At 40.6% G+C, this 23,704-nt stretch overlaps 1 protein-coding gene across 1 annotated transcript; it reads left to right on the forward strand.

Annotated features, from left to right (window-relative positions):
- Positions 1 to 9,781: 9,781 nt before the first annotated feature.
- Positions 9,782 to 17,762, forward strand: KLHL22 (kelch-like family member 22). The gene is made up of 6 exons (XM_009893210.1): positions 9,782 to 10,051; positions 10,972 to 11,137; positions 12,364 to 13,082; positions 14,223 to 14,415; positions 15,830 to 16,063; positions 17,123 to 17,762. The coding sequence occupies exons 1-6, from the start codon at positions 9,825 to 9,827 to the stop codon at positions 17,498 to 17,500; spliced, it is 1,917 nt and encodes a 638-aa protein (XP_009891512.1). The 5' UTR covers positions 9,782 to 9,824; the 3' UTR covers positions 17,501 to 17,762.
- The last annotated feature ends 5,942 nt before the right edge of the window (positions 17,763 to 23,704 follow it).

The following is a 23,704-nucleotide window of genomic DNA, read 5'->3' on the forward strand; positions in this document are numbered from 1 at the left end:
AAGGCCAAGGCCGCCCCTTGCCGGGCCCTGCTGCCTGCACGGAGCCCCTGAGGGTTGTCCTGGCGAGGTCGGCGCCAAGACCCGTGTCCCCGCGCAAAGCTGCCCGAGTTGGGCTGCCCGCTCGGGAGGTGGGATGAGCAGGAGGGTGGAGGGGTCTGGTCTCAGGACCTGCAAAGGTATTTTCAGCAGAGGAAGAGAAAGTAAAACCATAAGTGTGCTTGAACTGGCTTTCACCTCTTCGTCACAGGGTTAGCCCAGTCAGGCCGTCTTTTTTACTGATTTGCAACTCCATATAACCTCCCCCTGCAGAGAAAATCACTCATTCTGTGTTCCTGATGGGGAAATGTATAAGTTACAGGGAGTGGATGATGACATGACCCCACAGATCCTTGCAGGAATGAAATTAATGTGGTGAATAATGTGAATGAATTCATGTTTGATACAGAAATCGAAACTGAAGTGTGCTGGAAGAGCCCTTCGCTCTCTTCCAGATCACTTAATTATTGTATTTGGCACAGGATTAATTATTTTGTAACATTTTTTTCTCCTTGTATTTTAGACTATTAAAAATTCATAATGTGGTTAGCAGTTCAACAAAGCAGGTTCAAGTCTTGTGAACTAGCTACGTCTCTCAGGATTCATAGAACACATACTAGTGGCTAATTTATAAACTCTATTTTGGCATAGTTATTACTTAGAGAGCTTGATCCCATAGAAGCTTCATTTAAAAAAAAAAAAAAAGCAGTGGTGTTCTTATTATGGAAAAAACTTTAGAATTTTTGACTGGCTTTCTAAGAGTTTTGGAGATAATTAAAGCAATTCTGTCAAAAGAACATATTCCTCACAGATTTACCAGATCTATCTGGACAGAAGACTAAACACCACCTCCTGATTCTGGATAAAGCCGGAGCCTTAATGGTAGGCCACTTGTCTTTAGGGTAAGCGGGTACCCCCTGCCTGAACAGAGCTGGTTAACAATCCTTCCTTCAAAGACAAGCAGCTGCTCCATCCAAACCAGAACAGGACTATTGAAAGACTCACACGAAAAGCAAATCTTGTTTCAAGATTAGGAATGAGAGAAAAAAAAACAAAAGTAGTAAGAGATAATCAAACTCCTAAAAATATGATGAAGCCGTAAGAGAAAGCATTTCAGCACTGTATTGAATTTTTGTTTTCCTTATTACAATTTCTTGGTAGCATTTGGGCCGCAAGCCACCCCCCAAAAATGTGCTACAGAAAACTTTACAATTCTATGAATTTGGATAAGTTGCAAATTATGAATAAGGGAAAATGATTCAAGTTAGAAAGCTCATGCTCTTTATGTTATGCTACTGTTCATAGCAAAAGAAATCTTTTTAAATATTTATATATTTAAACAGAGATAAATTTCATGGCTTTTTGCCATAAACATATTCAATATGAGATGTTTTATTCTCGATATGCTTTAGAAATAACTTTTAATAGGCATGAAAAAAAACCCACAACTGGTGTTTGCTTCTGAAAGGAATGAATGCCAAAGTTTGAGAGACAGCATAGTTTGCAAAAGCTGTTTCCCAAACCACGCCTTTTGGCTTCTTCCCACACTTCAGGTATACTGCTAATGCTGGAAACTGAAAATGGCTCAGAAATTCAGCCCAGAGTGACATGCTTGCATATTTCCAGTAGTGACTTAAAGAAAGATGGTGTGCATAGACCTAGTAGAAGCATCTCATCATTTGATGAGGGTTCAAAACTAATGTTGAGATATTGTGTACTACCAGATGTCTTTGTTTCTTTCTTTTTGTGGGGACCTCAGTCAAAAGGAGCTGTTTGGGTTGTTTCCCATATTTGTAGAAGGTTCCTAAAGTGAAGTGGTATTTCAGGAAGTTTTTGGGTTTTTTTTTTTTTGCACAGTTGTGAATGCATAGAGGGATAATTCTGAAAGAAGCACTGCTGAGCAAAGCTTCTGGTTTTCCTTCACCCCTCTTCTCTTCCCTTTTTCTTTAAAAAGCATGAATTTGGCTTAAGTCTTGTCTACACCTAATGGTGCACTCAATTGTCTCCTATGTAGCAAAGTCTTACAAGTGCCCATTACAAATTATGATATAATTGGTGAATTATTCCAGTATTTGCACTCCAGTTAGAATGAACAATAGTTTTGATTTTCAATTTACATTGTTTGTGGCATCACATCTGTTTTCTGAACTACTTTGGCAGGCACCCAGCTGCCTCCCCATTCTGCACACTCCCTGACTAGTTGATCTATTTGTTTGCACGCCCTCTGCCCTGTTAAAATTCTGCTACGTAGCCAGGTTCTGCCTATTTGCATTTGCAACTCCCGAGAGTCAGCATAAGTAGCATTTTCCTCTAGTCTTGTATCTCGTCTTCTTCTCAGGCTTTCAGCTGAATCCTGGCTTAGATCCTAATTCTTATTACTTCCTAGGGAGAGATGAAGGTGTGGAAAGCCTTAGGGCACAGATTTTAAACTTCCTTCAATGCACTAAGACTTTTAAGGGCCTAATCTACGTGGATCACAATCAGCATGCCATACTGGTTGCTCTACATTAGAAAAAGAGCTATGAAGAAGATGGCCTGCAAGAAAGAGAACAGAGCTGCAGCTGAGCAAGCTTTAAGAATGGACCAAGAGGAACCACAAAAATTTCAGTAGCAAAAGTGAAGTCATTCATCTGGGTCAGAGTAACCCCATATATCAGAGCAGGTTGGAGACAAGCCTAGTGTCGTGGTTTGGGCCAGACTGGCCACTGAAAGCATGATGGATGCTCTCCCCCACCTCTCTCTCCAAGGAGAGGAGGGAGAGAGAGAAAGAGACTTAGAGTTTAGAAAAAACCCTAAACCAGGACACCTAGTTAGAAGTCAGCTTTGCAAGAAGAGAGCCTGAGGGTCTTGATGAGCAGCCAGGTTGAATACAATTCCTCCAGTAGGGGCCAGCTTCATACTGGGATGTGTTACTAAGAGCATAGCCAGTAGGTCATGGAAAATTATTGTTTCCCACTCTGTTCAGCACTTAAAAGCCCACAAAACCTGAATACCATACCCAGCTTTGAGCTCCATGCTGAAAGAAAAACCTGTAAGTTCATTCACAACCATACAGGGCAGGAGCACGTACAAGGAGATACAAGCGCATGCAAGGCAAGAAGGCTGGGTTTGTGCAGTCCAGAGAAGAAAAGGCTAAGGGGAGAGCCAGTTGCTGTTTTTTTAAGATACCAAATGGGTTATATGAAAATGTAGAGCCAAACTCTTCTTTTGTGGTGCACAGTGTCAAGGATGAGAGGCAAGTGTCAAAAATTGCAGGAAAAGAAATTCAGACAGGATAAAGAGGAAAACAAAGTTGATGGTTAAGCACTCAGTTTTCCAAATATTGACAAGGATAGAGATTCTGCATTTGACTAGACAAGGCTTTCAGCATCCTGACCCGATTTTGAAGATTTCCCTGCTTCGAACAGGAGATTGGACTAGAGACTTCCCAAGTGTCTTCCAGCCTAAATTATTCCACAATTCTAAGAAAGCATGGGATTCCCACCAAGCTTGAACCACCTGTCCGTATGGCAGTAGGCTAAACAGATTTGGATACCCAACACCAGCAAGCTCTAGTTTATTTCAGGCACAACTGATGCACAAGAAAATATCACTATCTGCATAAAAAACCTCTTTGTAGAGATGTAACTGACAGCCAAGAGCTCTTCAGTACAAAAATGTCTGAGTTTCCATAGAAACTAACTTGGATAATCCTTCCTGTATCCAGCCATTTCTCTACAGTACAGAATCAAGGCTGTCAGCACAACTGTACAAAAAAAAAACCAAAAAAACAAACAACCAAAACCAACCCACACACCAATAAGCATCACTGTATGACATAGATGCTAGTCATAGAAGGGGTGAATACTTGTCTAGGTGTATGTCATACCATGCAACACCAATAACAGATTTCAGCACTGTAAATTATCTACGCTATGTTTAAAGCACAGGATCATTGCATAGCATATCTCCCCAGAGAATAAACGCTGAGTATATCTGTAATGGCAGCAGGATGCATCCATGCATATGCCCTGACCCAGACGCTGGGAAGTGCTCCCAGGTACAACACAGATACATTCTTAGGGAAGTACAACTTTGTTCTCAATCTCAGGAAGCGTATGCTGTAAGACGTGTGAATTCCTACCCCCCAGAATGTTCTTTACTGGAGCAGCACACAAACACCTTGGTGTAACAACTGATCTGCACTTAAAAACTCATGTCGGACAAACACTGCATTCTGTTCCACCACATCTGTTTTACCATGGCTTTAACTTTTCCCTGTTCTAGTTCAGCTACTCCATTCCTATACCTTGTGCTCTTAAAAGGATGAGGATTTTCAGTGACCACCAGAGCAAGCCAGCATACCAGTCTTTCACCATTTTGCTGTTTGAACGATCAAGCCGCAATCCATTCCCTCAATTCCTCCTGTCCCAGTGCCAACCTCCGTCATAAACCACAAACCTTTGCTGTGTATTCTGTCATTGATCAGAGAGGTGATTTTGTTAAAAAAACTGAACCGCCTCTCTTTTGATGTACAAATAAACAATTATTTCAGTTGAATAATCAGAAGCCTTACAAAGACTTGTACTTTTCTGTACAAGTAATCTGACGAAGCATGTTGTGGCAATGAAAGGTGAATGCAAGCCACTGAGACACTGTAGCTTCCACTGTGTCCACAGCTTATTACAAGAGACCACTAGTGACACAGTAAACTTCCAGTATAATACAGGAAATAGAAGGAAATACCGGATTTCCTTCGTGTTCCCTCCATGTCTACCATTGCAAGGCATGGCTGCTTTCTCCCAGTTCCTAAATGGAATCCAGGTACAGAATATGGAAAAATTCAGTCTATTGAAAAAGAGCAGTCATGTCTTTCTAGGTACCTCTGAGGGATTTGCTGTTTATGGGGGATTTTTTTGTTTGTTTTGTTGTTTTAACTCTTTGATGTGAAGTGACCAAACAGTGCATGTCTTCCTACATTAGCATTGCCTGTAGAAATGCACATACAATTACTGACCTCATACGCCTTCTTTCTCTTTATGTACTGGGCAATCAATTGTAATACCCTATAATTAATCAATACATCAACCCATGTCCTCTAAAAGACACATGCAAACATACATAACTGCAGTCTCAAGTACCCCGTGCAGCCAGCTAAGAAAATCTCTAATCTGATTTTCTCTGCAGTTTCAAAGTGGTTGGAACAAGGACTTGCCTCCCCTTTTTTTCTGGAGACAGCATCCCAGAGCACATAAGACAATACTTTTTATCTTTGCTACTGTTAAAAAGCACAGCGAACAGAAAGAGTTCCTTGTCTCTTCTACCTTAGGGTCAGTCCTGCAATGCTCAGCCACTGAATCCCACTGTTAACAGCTGACCAGCACTGAAAAACTTGCACAAGAGGAGAGGGGATAAAAAAAAAAAAAAAGTATTACCAGGATTTCTAAGAACTTGGCTCAGCCATAGAGCAAGTTTGTCAATAACAGAAGCAAGAAAACAGGCCTCAGGAACATCCTCCAAGCCCCCTTCAATGCTCATTGAGAGATGCTTAGGATAGAGGGAACTTAGCTGCATGGTTCAAGGGACCATGCATTTACATTAGCTAGTAAGGGCCTGCCTACAGCTCCTTTATTTACAGGGACAGATATGCCAGTCTGTGATAGTAGTGTCTCAAACCCTAAAAGCCAGCAAAGTTTGCAAGTGGTCAGAAAGGAAAAACAGCAAATAGAAGGTTTTCTGCGGCATGCAAGAAACTGAACAAACATGTTCTGCCTTTCCATTCAGAGCTGTAGTGCTTGTACCTCATTTACCTTTTGGTTTTTAAAAGGGCAATAAAGATTAAGCAAAATACAGTTTTGAGGAGATGGGGTTAAATTATTTTCAGCTAAAAATATGCAGAGGTTATTCAATAAAGTTCCTTGCTATTTTTAACACTGATAGACACTTAAAAGGCATAACAATTCCTAGGTACATTAACAGTCATTTCCCCCACCCCCCCAGCTGGTACGCCACCCATAAAGCGGCATGCTTCACTGTTTCGGGTACCAGACAGTAACAACAGCACAAAGCACACAGGGGAAAGGTCATAGTTAGACCACACAGCCTGAGAAGCAAGGTGCTGTGCCAACACCAATGTCCCTCCTCAGCAAATTTGTAGTCAGCATATTTAGGACGATATTCAGAGAAATACACTTAACTATCAGCTCACCAAGCATACTGCATTTAATCCAGAAAACTTCAATGCCAAAACCATCCCACTTTTCTTTCAAAGAAGCCCACAACACAACTGCACTAACCCCACTTCAACAACCACTCTTTATAACTTCCTACCCACCCAACTCCAGCTGCTTCTTGTACAGCTATTATAAAGCTGAGGGCTCTCGGTAATCAGCTAAGTGAATCTTGCTGGCCACCCCCCACAAGCCTTCCATGTCTTAAAGGTCTTGTTTACCAGCTCCTAAAACTACCTAGGTACTAGTTGAGAGACTTTCCTTGGCTTTTGGCTCAAAGAGGACTTAATCACCTATGTCAGTCAGACATCATGGATTAATACCATAAATGCTCACCTTTAATTTTATAAGTAGGCAACAATTCATAAAAATCAGCAGTGAGAATTTTTCTAGTGTGTTATCACTGGTTAAAACTATGACAATAGGCATTCATACTTCTTTATGAGCATTGAAGCCTGATTTAGGCGAGCAGGGAGATACACATGACAGGATATAGGTTCTCTGAGTAGCCACAATGTAATTAAGAGACATCATGTCTCTGTGTACGAAAAGAGCTCATGAGTGCTGGCAAGTCTGAGACCATGCGTGCTGTATCTGCTCAGTAGAATCCTACCCTTTTTCCACAGCAGCATTGGTATTGAACCTACAGCTAACTGCTTGGCAGCAAATAACTGCGGATGGCAAAATACTGACAGGTAGCTATAGAGAGTGGTGAATTTCCATATCATAGTGGCTCTGTGCTCCAAACACGCAAGACGGCTCTTGTGTTGATGTACATGCATGAGTGACCACGCTGAGGACAGTCCAGCTCACCAGTGATAGCCAAGATACAATCCAGGGGCAGAAGTTGAGAACAAGAAGTAAGGACTGCCAAAATTCGTAAAATATAGCGTAGCAAAATACCTGTTGGCTCAGCTGTTGACTAGCCAAAAATCAGCTGTGGGGGATGGTTCAGCTGCACTCCCAGCATCTATGTTTGACCACATTGGGCTTACCCACAGGTCTGCTGGAAGTGCTGGCTTGTTCAGCTATTGCTGACAGTTGTGGGATAGGTCAAGCCTGTATCTAGTAGAACTAGCAGTGAGATAAACTCCCTGCAGATCTCCAAGACGGCCCCATTTGTCATTGAAAGCTCTGCAGATACTAATGTTCATACAGGCTTCAGAATCCCTGATTTTTATTTCTTTTTTTATTTTACTCTCTTTGATTGTACTATTTGATCTTCCTGATTCCCGTTACCATATTTGTAAGATAGGATCCCTTTTGGGCTTTACTTGCTGAAAGCTTCACCCCCTTTCTGTTCCTTTCTAAGATTATTTGGAAGCAGAATGTATTCTGAATAGTAACTGTCTATAACTATATTAATTAAACTTAGATTTAAATAAAGGCTTGGCACAATTATACAGGTTTCCCACTCTACTCTGCGTGTATCTCTCTCTCTCTGTCAGGAAGCCACTTCTCCCACAATACATTTCTTTTCTAACACTTGTTGCATGGGTTCAATGGCCTGTGTAGTTTAATATATCCCACTTATTTCTCCCTAGCCTCTCTTCCACCAATGGCTACACGATATGACACGCTATAAGATTGTATCAAAGGTCATGCTGTTTCCCCTACCCAACAAGTCTTTGAATTCAGAAAATTGTTCATTTGTTACATTTACTTCTGCTTTTTGATGCAATGATTTTACTCTCATAGAGACTTCTTTTGATATAGCTCTATAAGTAGCTGAAAAGATGCAGCCTTTTGGGGGGGCATTAACCACATTAACTCTGGAGTGTTAACCACATTAAACCACATTAACAGAGTTAATGTGGTTTATCTGAGTCTGTTCCTCATTTGGACCATATCTCACCCTACTTTGGTTTTGGTACATTTATTCCCTTCTAGTGAAATGGGAAATTTCTGATCAACATTTAGTAACACTCACTCCTTCACTTGCCTTTCTTACTATGTTATCTCGCTTGCCTCTATCCATCACTTTTAGTATTCCCCAGGAGCAAATCAAATGATAGAGTAATGTTTTGTCTGCTTCAAAAGCAGTCATCTTATTTCTAGGAAAGCATCTACCTGTCATGTAAAATAATCCATTACTCATCTCTTCAGCTGATGATGGATAGTTTCCCCCGTATAATCAACCTGAACATGCTCCGTACGAGGCTGTCTCATCAGAGCTCCTCTTCTGAGCTGGTTGTCTTGGTTTTGCTGGCAAAAAGCAGACAACCATTAATGTGCTTTTTCAGGTTTTTTTCCATCCCATTTACCATGTAATGCCACCTAGCTTCCTTTTGTTTTGGACAGTCTAAGGTAACTTCCCTCAGGCAGAACAATAAACATTTTCATATTTCTTGGTGTCATCCAGATAGCTCCTTCCTCACTGACCATACACAGAATACCTTGCAGTACTTTGAGAGATTTCCAATGCTACATTCTCTGCCTATGGCTGGCACAATTAAACAATGGCTCCATTTCTTCACTGTTTGTTTGGATTTGCTGGGTTTGTTCTGCTTTTGCTTCTTTGACTGCTGATAACCCCTTGTGACTATCCCTTGTGCCACTAAACTATTTCCCAGGCTGCATAACTGTGTCCTAAGCAGCCATATCAGCTGAGTTATTTCCTTTTGCTAATGTGTTGGGTTTTCTTAATGCGCTCTGACAACTGCATAGAGTCTATGAGCTTGAACTGCTACAACTTCTGACATTCTTCAAAGACAATGGAAAGGGTAAATTACAGGATGGTAGAAGAGGACTCATGAGATTTTGAGAGCGTAACCATAGACATGAAACAATCACTTCCAGCTAGCTTTTTACAGGTGTTTCCCCATGTGCCATAGGGGACCTTCCTACAGTGTCAATGGCAGCCCTAGAAAAAGGTACAGGATAGCCCTCTACAGTGCCTATGCTGGAGGAAATACCCTCTCTCTGCAGGGAATCATGGTGAAGTGAAAAGCTAGTTTGAAGTTGTCACAATAAAGAAACTCACTTTGAAGCCTACACTTTCATACAGTATTTTAGAGAATGATAGATGGAAATGTGCTCGGCTAAGGAAAATGAAAAACGAGATAGGGAGAGAGGAGAGCTTTCAGATTCTGGAGTAAAATATCACGAGAAAGAGTGAAGGTGCAGTTTATATTCCAGCAAAGTTATCAAAGAATATTTGGAAACTTGGAATTTGGCAAAAATTATGTCAGTTTCGTTCTTTGTTATAAATTATGCAGAAATGCAAAGAAAATAAGAGGTTCTAGTAATGGGTTGGGAAGTAAAACTCTTGCTCAGAAAAAAATATCCCCACTCTGACTCTTAGACTGAAAACCCAAGAGTCAGAATACTTACTTGAAAAAATATGTTCTGCCAGTTTGGTGTACTGATATACACCTGTTTATTTCCAGTATCATCAATCAGAATAATTTCTTCAGGGTAGAATGTCTTTCCATTGAATAAAGAGTTGGGTTGATTTTTTACTGTGATAGGCGGGGGTCAGAGGACCATTCATAAAGCAAAAGGTACAAACCTTTGCTGATTCTGTTGTCTCACAGATTTCATTCTGCTACAGCTGGTGGTTGAGCATTTCTGCCTGGGATGGCGGAGGATCAGGAGCTGACTCAGCCACACAAAGCTCAACTCGAGCCCTCCCTTCAGCAGCGCACCAGCAACACATACCGCAGTGCAGAGCACTCTCAGGCCTTGCTCAGTGGCTTGGTATCTCTCCGAGACAGCAGCATCCTCTTCGATGTAGTTCTGGTAGTGGAAGAGAAACCTATTGAGGCTCATCGCATACTTCTAGCTGCATCCTGTGACTATTTCAGGTACACTTCAGTACAGCAGTAACAAACGTGTGTCTGAATGTTACTCAAACTTGCAACGTCCAAATCTTCTGTCTTGGCATACTGCTTCTTGATGTAAAATTAGACCCATAAGATGGAGCTGAATGTGTTTCAGAATATTAAGTATGGCTCTATTCATCTCTCTGTTATGTCTCTACAGAAATAAAGCTCTAGTTCCTGCATGCTAAGCTTACCTCCACTAAATTCACCGCCTGTGGTACTTGGAGGTATATAAAGAGAAGATACTCTCTGAACAGGTGTCTTCTGCATAAATGTACTCTAGGTGGCTTTTAACATGTCCTTAGCATTGTAAGACTGTCCATTGTCGTGATCACTTCATAATATACAAAAAGACAACAGAAGTGGGTCACTCTGTTACATGCCTATAGTGTGACTTGCTGTCCATTAAATCAGGCATTCCCTGGTCAATTTGACTAGTAAGTAGTTTCTTGAACTGACTTTATTTTCAAAGAGCAAATAAGCAAATCCCAAGGCAATCCAGCCAAACTTCTAACTGAAGGAAGAACAGCTCTAGCTTAGAAAAAAATCCTACAGTCCCAAGTTCCTCTGTTTTTCCTCTTCCCGCACACCCAGAGCATCTGCCTCTGCCCATTGACTATCCATACGTACTGGGTCTGTATTTAAGTCCTTCAGCTGTGAATCGTACCTTTCAGATGGCCCCTACTGTTTTGCTGCACAATGAAGAGTGTTACTTCCTTAGGTCCTAAAGGCCTGTACTCTTCCTAGCCTTGGCTTAGAGAAGAGGTAATCCCATGAAAGTCTCTGGCTAGGTTTTTCTCTTTCTGAATATTTTTTATGTTCCCAGGACAACATAAGATCAGCAAACTGAATATAGCTTCAATGCAAATCTGCCACAGCATGTGCCATTGTCTTTTTTACAGAGGAATGTTTGCAGGAGGACTGAGAGAGATGGAACAAGAAGAAGTTCATATTCATGGCATCTCCTACAATGCAATGTGTAAAATCTTGAACTTCATTTACACTTCTGAGCTGGAACTCAGTGTGAACAGTGTACAGGAAACCTTAGCTGCAGCCTGTCAGCTTCAGGTGAGGTACTGGGAGATGTGACAAAAAAGAAGCAAGAAGCAAAAGCAACAATGAAAGAAAAAAAACCACAGATATTTGGTTAGATGGAGGGCTAGGGGGTGGAAAAGAGCATGGGTCTGATGAGAAGCATTTCTTTGGGATGCTGTATCCACTGGGAATAACTATGGAAGGGTAGGAACAACGAATGAGTGCATGCATATCTCATTTGTGCCAATGATTTTATTACTTATAAAAATTTACCATTTCATCTAGAGGACTGTTTTATACAGCACTTACTTACAGTGATCTGCTTATGAGAGCTTCCCTAGAATAGAATACCTCTGGCCTATGGTAAAGGACAGGGCTTGCGGCTCAGAAATTGTTGTGCAGCTGAAGCCTGCCAAGAACTTCCCCAGATTGCGTCCACAGGCACATAACCTCCCCTGACCCCGTCACTACAGGAAATCCTACCACTATGGTTTCTGCACTATGTGCAGAGTTCATGTGCCTTTAAGACAAGGGTTTTTTCTCTTATTTCCCCTGCAGCTAACTGCTGCACAAGGCTTTGGTACTAAATCTTAAACTTTCTGGGTGCTTGCTTTGGTTGGTTTCTACACACTTAGCACCACTTTATTAGCAGAGGGGCTCTTGGACACCAGTTAGTTCTTTGTTTGCCAGTAGTCCGTCCTGCCAGATACAACTTCAAATTGTATTCAGAAGACAACACTAAATAGTAATTTTCCTTTCAAATGGTTTCCTGTGCTCTTGAGTGATGCAGATATATTTGTTACAGATAGAATCTTTGATACAGTATGTCTATAGTGCATTGAAAGAACAATTACAGAGTGGCTGTAAACCTGGCTTTTACCATGTGCTTCATGCCTTCCATTTACATGACTGCCTCCCGGGCAGCCTGCAGCTTGGTGCTATGCTAGCAAACCAGGCAGCCTGGCTGTCCAGTGTCCCATGTATCTTGGAAGATACAAAGCTGCTGCACCTGAAGCCAAACTCATCGGCTTGCAGTATAATGTGGCTAGAAGATCTATATTATATTCATCTACATACGCATGTTGAGTTGTTTTTTTCTGGAGAAAGGTGAATTGAGCACAAATGAACATGGTAATCAGACTGTGAGGAGAGCAGTTGTCTTGTGGACAACTTTCTCACAGTCATCCCAGGCTTCCGCCACCTGTCTCCTAAGTGTGAGGCAAGTGGTGTCAGAAATGAAAAATATCTCTCTCTTGCAGATTCCAGAAGTCATTAAGTTCTGTTGTGATTTTCTCATGTCCTGGGTAGACGAAGAGAACATCCTCGACGTATACAGACTAGCTGACCATTATGACTTGAGACATTTGAGTGATCAGCTGGACTCCTACATTTTGAAGAACTTTGCAGCTTTCTCAAGGACACAAGTGTACCGACAGCTACCCTTGCAGAAAGTCTACTCCCTTCTTAGCAGCAACCGTTTGGAGGTTAACTATGAGTTTGAAGTTTATGAAGGGGCACTTTTTTATCATTATTCTCCAGAGCAACTGGAGACAGATCAGGTCTCCCTGATGGAGCCCCTTAAGCTACTTGAGACAGTTCGTTTTCCTCTGATGGAACCTCAGATCCTGCAAAGGCTTCATGACAAATTAAGTCCCTGTCCTTTAAAAGATACAGTGGCAGATGCATTAATGTACCACAAGAATGAATGTCTTCAGCCAATGCTTCAGAGCTCCCAGACACAGCTGAGATCAGAATTCCAGTGCGTAGTAGGATTTGGAGGGATGCATTCGACTCCATCCATTGTCCTCAGTGATCAAGCCAAGTATCTGAACCCCTTGTTGGGAGAGTGGAGGCATTTTACAGCTGCACTAGCCCCCAGAATGTCCAACCAAGGGATTGCTGTTCTCAATAATTTTGTATATTTAATTGGCGGAGACAACAATGTAAGTGGTTTTCGAGCAGAGTCAAGGTGTTGGAGGTAAGATAAGGATAATCCTGCTATTATTTTTATTACCACCCTGTTGCCCATCTCTGAGTCAGTAAGCCAGTAGTGCAGTCTGCATGCTTGCCAGCCAGAAGATTAGGAACTGAGCAGGGGCCTCAGTGAAAGAAAACAAGAAATAAAGAAACGAACCTTATAGAAACAGGAAGCTTCCAGCAGTGTTTATGGGACAAAGCCAAGCCTGATATGGCAGAAACAGCTACTCATTCAAGAGTATTACACGTGCTACCTTTCTGCCTTGTTGGAGGGGGGAAGTACTAAAGGTGTGGGAAGCTGTAATGAACTAGGATTCCGTAGAACCCTAGATTGTCTAGATGCTCTTGAACTAGGATTTTCTAGAAGTCTCCTGTGTGTAGTTTTGGTCCCAATACAAAGGGATTTAGCTAACAAAAAGGATTTTTAAATAAAAGGCTTTTACTGGTTGATTATCGAGAATTTGTGTGCACAATAGCAGCGTTCCAGGGAAATAGCAGCGTTCTGTGCCAGCAAAAAGAACAGGAGGAAGGATCAATTTTAAATCTTAATGTCCATTACATTGCAAAAACAGATATAAAGCCTTTTGTCTTGTGGTCATTTTTACTAGTTTTAGTTGCGTTGCTCTTATTTTATGGCATGCATAGTTTCACTTCACAACCAGTTTTCTCTGTAACTAAAATTTCCAGACCAGATAGATATTTTGATCTGAAAATGAATCATGAGGTTCACTTTGAGCAGCAGATATTTGCGGAAAAGAATCAAAGAACCCACCACATACTTATGCCCTTCTTGGCCTCTTGAAGATTCAGTCTTTGTGCTATTTTTAGACTCTTTTACCTTATAGAGTGGCTTTGTGCTAGCCGAGATTTTGATGTATAACCTGACAGCAGCATATAAGATAGTGGAAAACCTAGGCTTTTATAGCATGATTATATGAGCTAAAATAAATCTTCTAAAAATAGAATAAAACAACATTGCTAATAATAAAATGCTGACAAGGCCAAATTTCAGTCCACTTACAGCTGAGCTCAACTTCAGCCAAAGACAGTACAGTAACCCACATCTGTGGTGCTGTCTGGTATTCCAGCAATGATTCTGTGGCTGTACAAATAACGTTCTTTGATCCTGTTCTTTTACAAGGTATGACCCGCGACACAACAAATGGTTCCAGATCCAGTCCCTACAGCAAGAGCACGCTGACCTCAGTGTTTGTGTTGTGGACAACTATATATATGCCGTCGCAGGCCGAGATTACCATGAAGACCTGAGGGAAGTGGAGAGGTATGACCCTAAAAGCAACACTTGGGAATATGTGACACCTCTGAAGAAGGAGGTAAGGAGTGCATTAGCTACACACAGTACTACAGTTCCACAATTACTGATTTAATCTTTTTAGATGCTTTTCTCATGTCTAGCTTTTAATTTGCTGATAATCAGATGGGAAACAGTAGCCTCTGTATAAGGGATAAATGAATATCAAGAAAGGAGAATAATAATATTTGTAAATTCCTTTTTGAGGTTAAATGCTTATTTTTCCCTGTTTTCTTGTTGTTTTCCCCTGCACCTTTATTGTGTTAATCCTTAAAACCATTTAAAATTGAACACAATCTCTGGGAACAGGAAGTTCCCATTTCTTCTAGGCAGGTAAACCATGAGCCACAGTAGTACAAGCTTCTCATTTACAGTCCTGACAACATGCTTTACTCCTGATCAGAAGAGATAATGCCTCAGTAAGAAGGTACATCAGTTTCTACAGACTAGTTATTTCCTGGACACAGAACTGAGATTGGGCAACATGTTCCAGTGACAATAGCTTATGTGATGCAGAATCACGTCTCAGTCAGCTAACATAAGACCATTACTCATTTGAAATATGTGAGTGAATAGCTATCTTTTGTCATCAGTACCATATATCATTCTAGAATAGCAATTGCCAAACTAGCAGTTGTGACCCCAGGAACCAGGCAATTGTGTAGTGACATGGGAACTGGGGTTATGAGTGGAAAAATTTCTTCTAAGTTCTTATACTGCTAATAAAGGCAAGAATTTCCATTTGCAGGTTAGAAATGTTCCAAAGGAGGAAGATAAATACAAACAACTGCTTGATGAATCTTGGTTCAGGAAGAAAACTAAAATCCTGAGTAATCTTTCAAGAAACTATGCTGATTTCTACTACACCTTTTAAAAGCTTTGGGTCAAGTGACCAGTACAAAATAATATTTGTGATTTCATAATGCCTCTCAATTGAGAATCTCAGGACACCTTAAAAATATTTGCCATTTTACAAAAGAGATACAGAGACAGAAGAGATAAACAGCTTGCATGAGGTCACAAATAGTAAATGTGTGTCGATGCTGAGAATATAAAAAGCCTTAAGATCAATTGAGTGCTAAGTAGCATATTTTGCATTCTTGATAACACTGCTTATATAAGAATAATCTCCAACAGAAAGGCTTCCAAGTAGACTAGGGAGAAAAGTACTAGTATGAATGATCTTCTAATCAAGGAACAATAAAGAATGAGAACCCATTGCAGTTCTGGAAGTTTTAGAAATACTAGTGTATTTCATTCAGAAATTCACACCTAATCACCTAGAAAGCAATTTTCTATAAGAAAATGTGCCAGATGTTGATATCTGTGTAACTCATGAAGAATGTCACTCCCTTAATGTCTATTCCATACTTTGAAACTGGGAGAAATACATAAATCCAGACCTCAACCTCTTCCTTTCCCATGTGGTGATACAGGTATATGCACATGCTGGAGCGGCACTGGATGGGAAGATGTATATTACTTGTGGGAGGAGAGGTGAAGACTATTTGAAGGAGCTACAATGTTATGACCCAAAGACTGACCGCTGGGACGTTTTAGCAGATGGTCCAGTGAGACGTGCTTGGCATGGGATGGCTGCACTGCTAGGAAAGCTCTATGTAATTGGAGGAAGCAACAATGATTCTGGCTACAGAAGGGATGTTCACCAGGTGAGAGCATGTCATACCTCTGTCTTTCTTGGAAGAGTCTCTTTCTTACAGATGCTTGTACTCTGACGTAATGTCTTTCTCCTACTAAGTATGCAAATAAAACTGTCTGCCCAGCAACAGCTACTGCACCAGTTCTCCCCCACTCAATTGCAGAACTTGCAATGATTTATTTAATGTTGTCTGTCTTGAACTCATTGTCTAACCCATAAAGCATGAAAGCTCTAGCACTTGGAATTCCTACCAATTTTAAAACATGTTTGAAGGATAACATTCATTGGGATGCACATACCCAAAATTAGCGCATCAACTAAATTTACTTTGCATTGTCTTCTCATGTGCATTTTTTTCTAAGTCAAGGACTTTTGAATTACCAACGTTTAATTGCAGGACAGAGTTATTAAGGATATGTTGGATGGCAATTGTATAAAGCAATTAAATATACAGTACCTGATGATAAGTGATGGCTGGAGAGAATTCTCGAGTCTTATTCCAGTTTCTAGAATTCCTAGAGACATGAAAAGAAGACACAAAAAGTAACTGCTCTTATAAAGCCAATGAAGATGGCAGAAATAAATCTAATTGAAAAGTGTATCTGAATAATAAAAAGGTGCTTACAAATAAAAGCAGTTAGCCAAGTAGGTATCCAATGAAATCTAAAACTTCCCAACATACGGTGCAGAGACGGCTTAGCAGTTTTGTCATTTTTGTATGTTCCAGCACATTTTTTCCTAATGCAAACAGATGCATTATGTCTGAGCTTATATTAGCATGTGTCCCCTTCTCTTTCACTTTTGTATACATTTTTTGAATGACATAAAGCTGTTACTCCAGCAGCAGGGTCAGAAGTTGTGATTCAAAGCTATATGGCAACTACACACAGTTTTCTGCCGACTACTGTACTTCTACTACATAGTGATACGCTCTCTCCATTACCAACACCCTGTCAAAAGACTGATGATATTGCGTGGCTTCCTAAATAGTTTGCCATATGGCCAGGCTCTGTCACTCTGTCACTAAGATACAAATTTGATTTTGGCTAATCTCTTTGCTTTTGTACAGGTTGCCTGCTATAGTCCAAGCACTGATCAGTGGACAAACGTATGTCCACTTCCTGCAGGACATGGAGAACCTGGTATTGCAGTCTTAGACAACAGGATCTATGTCTTGGGAGGCAGATCCCACAACAGAGGAATCCGCATGGACTACGTCCACATTTATGATGCAGAAAGAGACTGTTGGGAGGAAGGACCCCAGCTGGAGGATGATATTTCTGGGATGGCTGCCTGCGTCCTCACTTTGCCCAGGGCTATTTTAATGGAAACAGAGAAATGGTTCTCAGAATGGCATGCAGACCGCGTGAAGTATCACCTTGACTTTCCATCCGAAGTTATGAGCGTATCAGACTGGGAGGAATTTGACAATTCAAGTGAAGATTAGAAAACTGTAATATTTATTTTTTGCCAGTGGATGAGGAAATTAAGGATCAGAGAAATACTTAGATATTTTATATGTCTTTCTTATATACATAAATCAGTATTTAAAGGTTTGAAAAATAAATGTTCTGCACAAAATGCCATTCACAGTCAATATCTGCCCATCTGCAAGTGTTCTGCACAAAATGCCACTTACAATCGGTATCTGCCCAACTGCCAGAAAGCAGCATTTTTAAAGTAACCACAGAACTGCCATTTCCCCCCAGTTAAAGTATAGAGGTTCTTTTGCTTTGAAGGAGACTTTTCTTAACCTTCAGCATGGACAGACAAAAAGGCACAGAAGGCTCCACTTGACTAGCTTCTCTCCTTCCAGATTTCAGCTTGAAAGAGCTTTTTGAGATTTTTTTTCCTTTTCGGTAATAAAACTTCCTAGCCAGCTTAACACAGGAAGGTAACACCTAGTGTCTCCCTCCTGTGCCAGGTGTCAGACAGCTTGATTGGTTTTTCAGCAAGATTGAACATACAGAAACAGGAACAGTAGCAAGAAAGTCTGAACCTTCATCTCATCTGGGCATGCAGCCATCTTTGTAACTGGGTTAGAGTCTGTGAACTGACACCCACTCCTGAACTTCTATACTGCAAGTTCTGTCAACACAGTGGAAAGAAGATTTCTTGAAAAAACTCTCTGTACAAAGTATGGCAATCTCATCATTCAACTGTCAGACACATTTGTTCATAAGCATAAATTAATTAATAAATCCTCGTCAGAACTTTTTTCTTTTTAACTACTGTCTCAGTTTTATTAACCGTGATAGGGACTCTGAAAGTTAATGAGTTTAACTAGATCCTATAGTACTACATTAATATCAGTGAAAGTACACCAGCTTGGGAGATGTGCATTTTTTTTCATTCTTTTATTATATGCTTTAGAAGAGAATAAAGAGAGCAGAGATTGGTTTGCCACAGCATAAGAAAAAAAGTAATAAGGAGATAACTAGAGGTATTGAAAATTACACTGGTCCAAGACCCTGCAGTAGCTGAACTAATGCCAGGAACATAATACAGAATTACTACAGCTCAGAAAGATATGGCATAGTAAATCCTTCCTTCATGAGGCCTTAAAATAATTGGCTTCTGACTACCATCTTGCTTAACTAATAGTTCAGAAGCAGATTTAAAGTCTGAACCAGTGGGATACCTGATTATAGTATAGGATCCTTCCTCTTGGAGGGGCAGGAAGTAATCGGTGCCACCAGAAAATCATGACAAACTACCAAAAGCTTTTAAATCTTCTAGCAATAATGGGGTTGCAGGAAAAGGGCAAAACCAAAGTGACAATAAGAATGATACAATACTAGTCAAGTATCATCACATCATGACAAATACTGTGCACATTGACTTTAGAGAAATGGAAGAAGTTCCTGGATATTACCATTACTTAGGGTTATTTTGTTTATATAAACAAAGATTATTTCAAAATGGACCTAGATGACTCTACATTACTAGACTGAGCTTCTGGGAAAGATTCAAGAGTACTTGCACACTTCTTTTAATAAGCTCAACAGCTTTTTCTTGGTAAGAAAGAGGGGCATTTGTTGGATTTTTTTCTCTAGCACTGTCAGTTTTCACTTCAATCTCTGACCATTTGCAAATTGGCAAATGAAAAGACCTGGTGACTGCAGGAAAACCTGTATATGAGCTTCTTCAGAAAATCTTTTTTATAATGAACTCTGAACTGCAAATGGAGTCTGGAAATACAGACCTTATTACACTGCAGTATTGGAGACTGACGAGTATTCCTATTTTGCCTACAGAGTTACTTTTAATGTGTAGAAATTGCATGTAGCCCTCAGATGTAAGGACAGATCTCTCTGACCTGGACATCACTAGAACCACTCCTTCCAGACTGCAAGGGTTGCAGTGGCAATTTGATTTGTCTGCAAACAACAAGCAATTCAAGATTTCTAGTGGTCCAGGTCATATTCTAGACCCAGCTGTTGTAACTAAACCCAGACATCTAACACAAGTCTAATGCTTGCAGTGCATTGTCCACTTTAACTAGCACTTCTTGACAGACCAGTGATACCTTATGTTGTATAAGTGAAAATGTTATTTTGCCTCTTTCATGATAAAAAAACCCCACCCTAATCATTCTTTCACTTCTTTTCCTTTTCCTATGTATACCACTAGAGGGTATTAGTTACTATAACAAATAACCAAACTGATAGGCTAATTCTTAGATTACATCGGAGAATACAAGACATTAATGAGTAACTATTAAGTTAAAGAAACATCTTGAGAAAACTCATGTGGATTTTTTTTCCAGCTTCTACCCTATCACTCCTTCTGTGTTTGGATACTGATTTTTAGATAGTCAGGTGATCTGTTTTTCCATTTATCAGTATATTCAATTTTATGATTGCATTATTTATTAAATGTTGCAGTTGGATGCTGTGCAAAGGAAGTCAATATAACGCTTAGAATGCAGTTACAAGGAAATGACTTTTCCTTAAAGCAGATCACCTACCTTAGAGAGAAGTGCTGCATTATTCTTTCTATTATTTTTTTTTTTGTTACCGGTATAATACCCCTAAGTTACATGAACTAAACCTAAGGGCAGGTATTATGCATTTTGATTTGATAAAAACAAAACTTGTTGCTTTCACCCCCAAGATTTATTTTCATCCGAGCATAATGTTACTGTTGAAAGTCAGGGTATGCACTATCTTACTTGCATGTATTTTGTATAGGTAAAAGCCCACAGATTTTAGTTTAGCTCAAACAATCCTAATCATTTAGCAGTAGCTCATCAGTCCAGCATGTAACTTTTCAAACTAACACATAGGCTAAACAATAATAAAATTGCTTTGCTATGCAGTTGGCAATTTTATCTAACTTGGCAGATATAAAGAGCTTTGTTCTTGTTTACTACAGTTACTTATATAAAGAAATTGCAGGAGAGATTACAGATTGATATGCAGAGCTATAATTATTATTGATTGGTTTTCCTATCAAGAACGATGCTTCGGGAACTTAACCTTCAAGAGCCCACTTAAACTTTGTGTTATCTTAGGAAAAACATGTACTCATAGGGATTTTAGGCTGATTCCATATTTTTAAATTTATAAATTCTCTGATCTCCTGTCAGTCTTGTATCTTACAGTAAAAAGCATTCCTTTTTTACAGCGAGTCCTCAGAGACAGCATAGCACGAGACATTGTGGACAGATGGACAATGAAGTAAGAAAGCTCTAAGTTATTTCTGGTCTGTAAGAGAATAGCCAAACAACTCTTCCAGAACTGAGTGATCAAAACACCAACACTTAAACTGCTGATACATTAGGAAGTCTAGAAGAATAGTAACTAGGTTTCTTGATGATCTATTTTCCTACTTCCTGCCAGCACAGAGGTAAAGCTGTATAGGCATATTTGCTAGATTTGTAATTAGTGGACTTGTATCCTAAAGTATTTCAGGCTTCCACATTTGCAGAAGTGATTGTAATTGCTTCAGTTTTTGTTTCATAACTGCTTTCACTACTGTATTTCTTCTCCAGCTGTCTACCTCCAAATCCAACATATCCTTTCCCATTTCCTCATGGTTTAAATTAGGGTCGTTAATTTTGCATTGGAAGCATACCCAGTAATTGATTTGAAACAAATAAGGATTCTCATTCTATACCCTTGACAGAAATTTACTTCTCCTTACTTAGAAACCAGCCACATGTACAATTTATTTGGCATTCGGCCCAACTGATGGGGTCAGAAGCTTCTGGCGTAAGGAAGAAGGAGCAGCTGGGCATGGAGAAAGAGGGACGGGATCTTCTCAAGGGAATATTCTGCCAACTGAGTTTTTATTTCATCAGCAGCTGATGCACTTCAAGAGCTCCCCACCTCCTCAGTTGTGCTACAACTATTTGGCCATGCTCTGATGGTGGAAGCTGCCAACAGGTAAGACAAAGAACATAAATGTGTTTTTATGTAATAAAAAGGTAAAGTGGTATCATATATGTCTCCATTCTTCCTAAACCAAATGCAGTTGTAGGGATGTAATACACCTGAGATGATTGTCTGTAGTCTAGGAAGTTGAAGTCCAGTCTTATCAAATAACATTAATGATCTTGAACAAGTCATCTTTCTCATATGTAAGTAAATGTGGGATCTTTTACCTAGATCTGGCCTAGTTCAACCACAGTTATTGAAACTGAGTGGAGAATTACTTGAAGGATGCATACAGCCTGCACGAACCCAAGTTCAGAACAGCTAATTGTGGTGCTTCCTTCCAAACTGAAAGCCTCTCCGTGCTTTAGAAAGCTCTCTGGATGGGAAAGTGGGTGTGCTGGCTCTCCAGCATCAGCCCAGGCCCAGGCAGTATTGCACAAAAACTGGTTTATAATTAAATACTATTTATTCCTGACATGTTTCAACTTGAGATTTTAATATTATCCATACAAAATGGAAACAAAATCACTATGTATTTGACCTACTACATTTTATTTTTATTATAACAAAAAATATAATTCAATAAAATGCAGCAATAGGAAATCTTAATTCTATTTGATATACGAGTTACTAATTCTGCTGCTAACTTGTGGCTTTTGTAATTATTTTTAAACATCATTTAGCATGTTATTGCAAGTCCAAGTACTTTTAATCCATATTTTGGTCATGGCCAAACAGAAAACTATCCAAATCTGTTCAAATGACAGAAGAAAACACAGTAACTTTCATAATCTATTGTAGCCTATCTACATGTATTTAAAACAGACTCTCATTGGCAGATGCAAGCACTTAATCCAGTAGGAATGGATCAAAGGTATAGCTACTAAGTAAGCTTCCCTAGCAATGGACAAAATATTTTTGCATGGATGTGAATTTTCAGATGGTGTTACTCGTCTCTGGGTCTACTGTTTTGCTAGTATTGCTGTACATGATTAAACAGCTGTTGTTTTCCACCCAGGAGATGGCTGTACTTTAGTGGCTGGTAAAGTGATACCTGTAGGTATTCAGGACCTACTTTAAGATCCTTTTGTGTTAGTGATGTTATGAGACTTTCCTGGATGATTTTGTGTAAAACAAAAGAAGGCCACTGGATGAGTCTCCCATTTTAGATGATTTGAACTCTGCTAAAGGTCTACAGAGACACAACCTGTATGTTCCAATCCAAACACCTCAGCTGGCACTAGTTGCCAATGTAGGAAGAAAAAAGACACAAAAAAATGACCATGTTGTGACTGAGCTTTTGGAAAAGGCAGTGCGTGAAAGCAAGACAGCAAAGCTGGAATAAGACTGCACAACAGTCCAGTTAAATGCTTCAAGACAGTCATCTTAAATCCATTTCTCCGTTTTAAATGCTTTTTGCTTTCAAGTGCTGCTTCATTTCACATGGCCAGCCCCAAAGCAAAACCAAGCAAACAAAAGCACGAATTAAACAAAGTCATGAGCCTGAGCAGAAATCACACTATTTGCAAAAGCGCATCTGGGGAATGAGTGCAGTTACTTTGTCGCGCCCTTGTCTACTGCCGCCGGACACGCTGATTGCCACCGCCAGCCCTCCCAAACGTGAGTCAGGCCACACCAAGGCCCACGCCGCTCGCCTCAGGTCACCCCGTGCCAACCTCCCTCTGAAATTCAAACCGCTCACGCTGCACCGCGCGCCAAGCGCTCGCCCAGCCCCTGAGCCCTGCTGAGTCCTTTCCGGGGTTTCCTTCCTCTTCAGCGGCTGCAAGACCATCTTCCCTCCCGCCTGCGCCCCGACAGACAGGGCTTTGACCCCCGTTATCTGGGAACAGGGCTGTATGAGACAGGAAACTGCCTCTCAGAGCACAAAGGAAGTTACCTCGAGATCAGAGGAGATTATCGCAGCGGTCCATTCTGTTCCTTAAAAAAAATAATCAACTAACAAAAACAAGAAAACCTCAGGGAAGGTGACCTTTGCCGCCAAAGCGCCTGCGGTCAGGGTGCCTGGCTGTGGGGCATCCCACCGAGCTAGGAGGTGTGGAGAGGGGAGGGAGGCCCAAGGAAGGCCGAGGCAGGGCAGGAGGGACCCTGGAGGGAAGCGGAGTGTGCCTCAGGGCGCCATGGCAAAGCCTGTGGCCGGGCAGCACTCAGGAAGGAAGACTGCTGAGAGGGATGGGGAGAAGATGGAGGAGGTACATTGGCGAGTCACCCTCAGGTGTCTTCAGCCCAAGGACTGGGCAGAGGTTTTTTGG

This window comes from Charadrius vociferus, unplaced genomic scaffold, assembly GCF_000708025.1.
Source record: "Charadrius vociferus isolate BGI_N301 unplaced genomic scaffold, ASM70802v2 scaffold999, whole genome shotgun sequence".
Classification (NCBI taxonomy): Eukaryota; Metazoa; Chordata; class Aves; order Charadriiformes; family Charadriidae; genus Charadrius; species Charadrius vociferus.

Coding starts and splice junctions, on each gene's coding strand:
- KLHL22 (XM_009893210.1), top strand. CDS start 9,825: ATGGCGGAGGATCAGGAGCTGACTCAGCCACACAAAGCTCAACTCGAG. Junction 11,138..12,363: donor CTGCAGCCTGTCAGCTTCAG/GTGAGGTACTGG, acceptor TCTCTCTTGCAG/ATTCCAGAAGTCATTAAGTT. Junction 13,083..14,222: donor GCAGAGTCAAGGTGTTGGAG/GTAAGATAAGGA, acceptor TTCTTTTACAAG/GTATGACCCGCGACACAACA.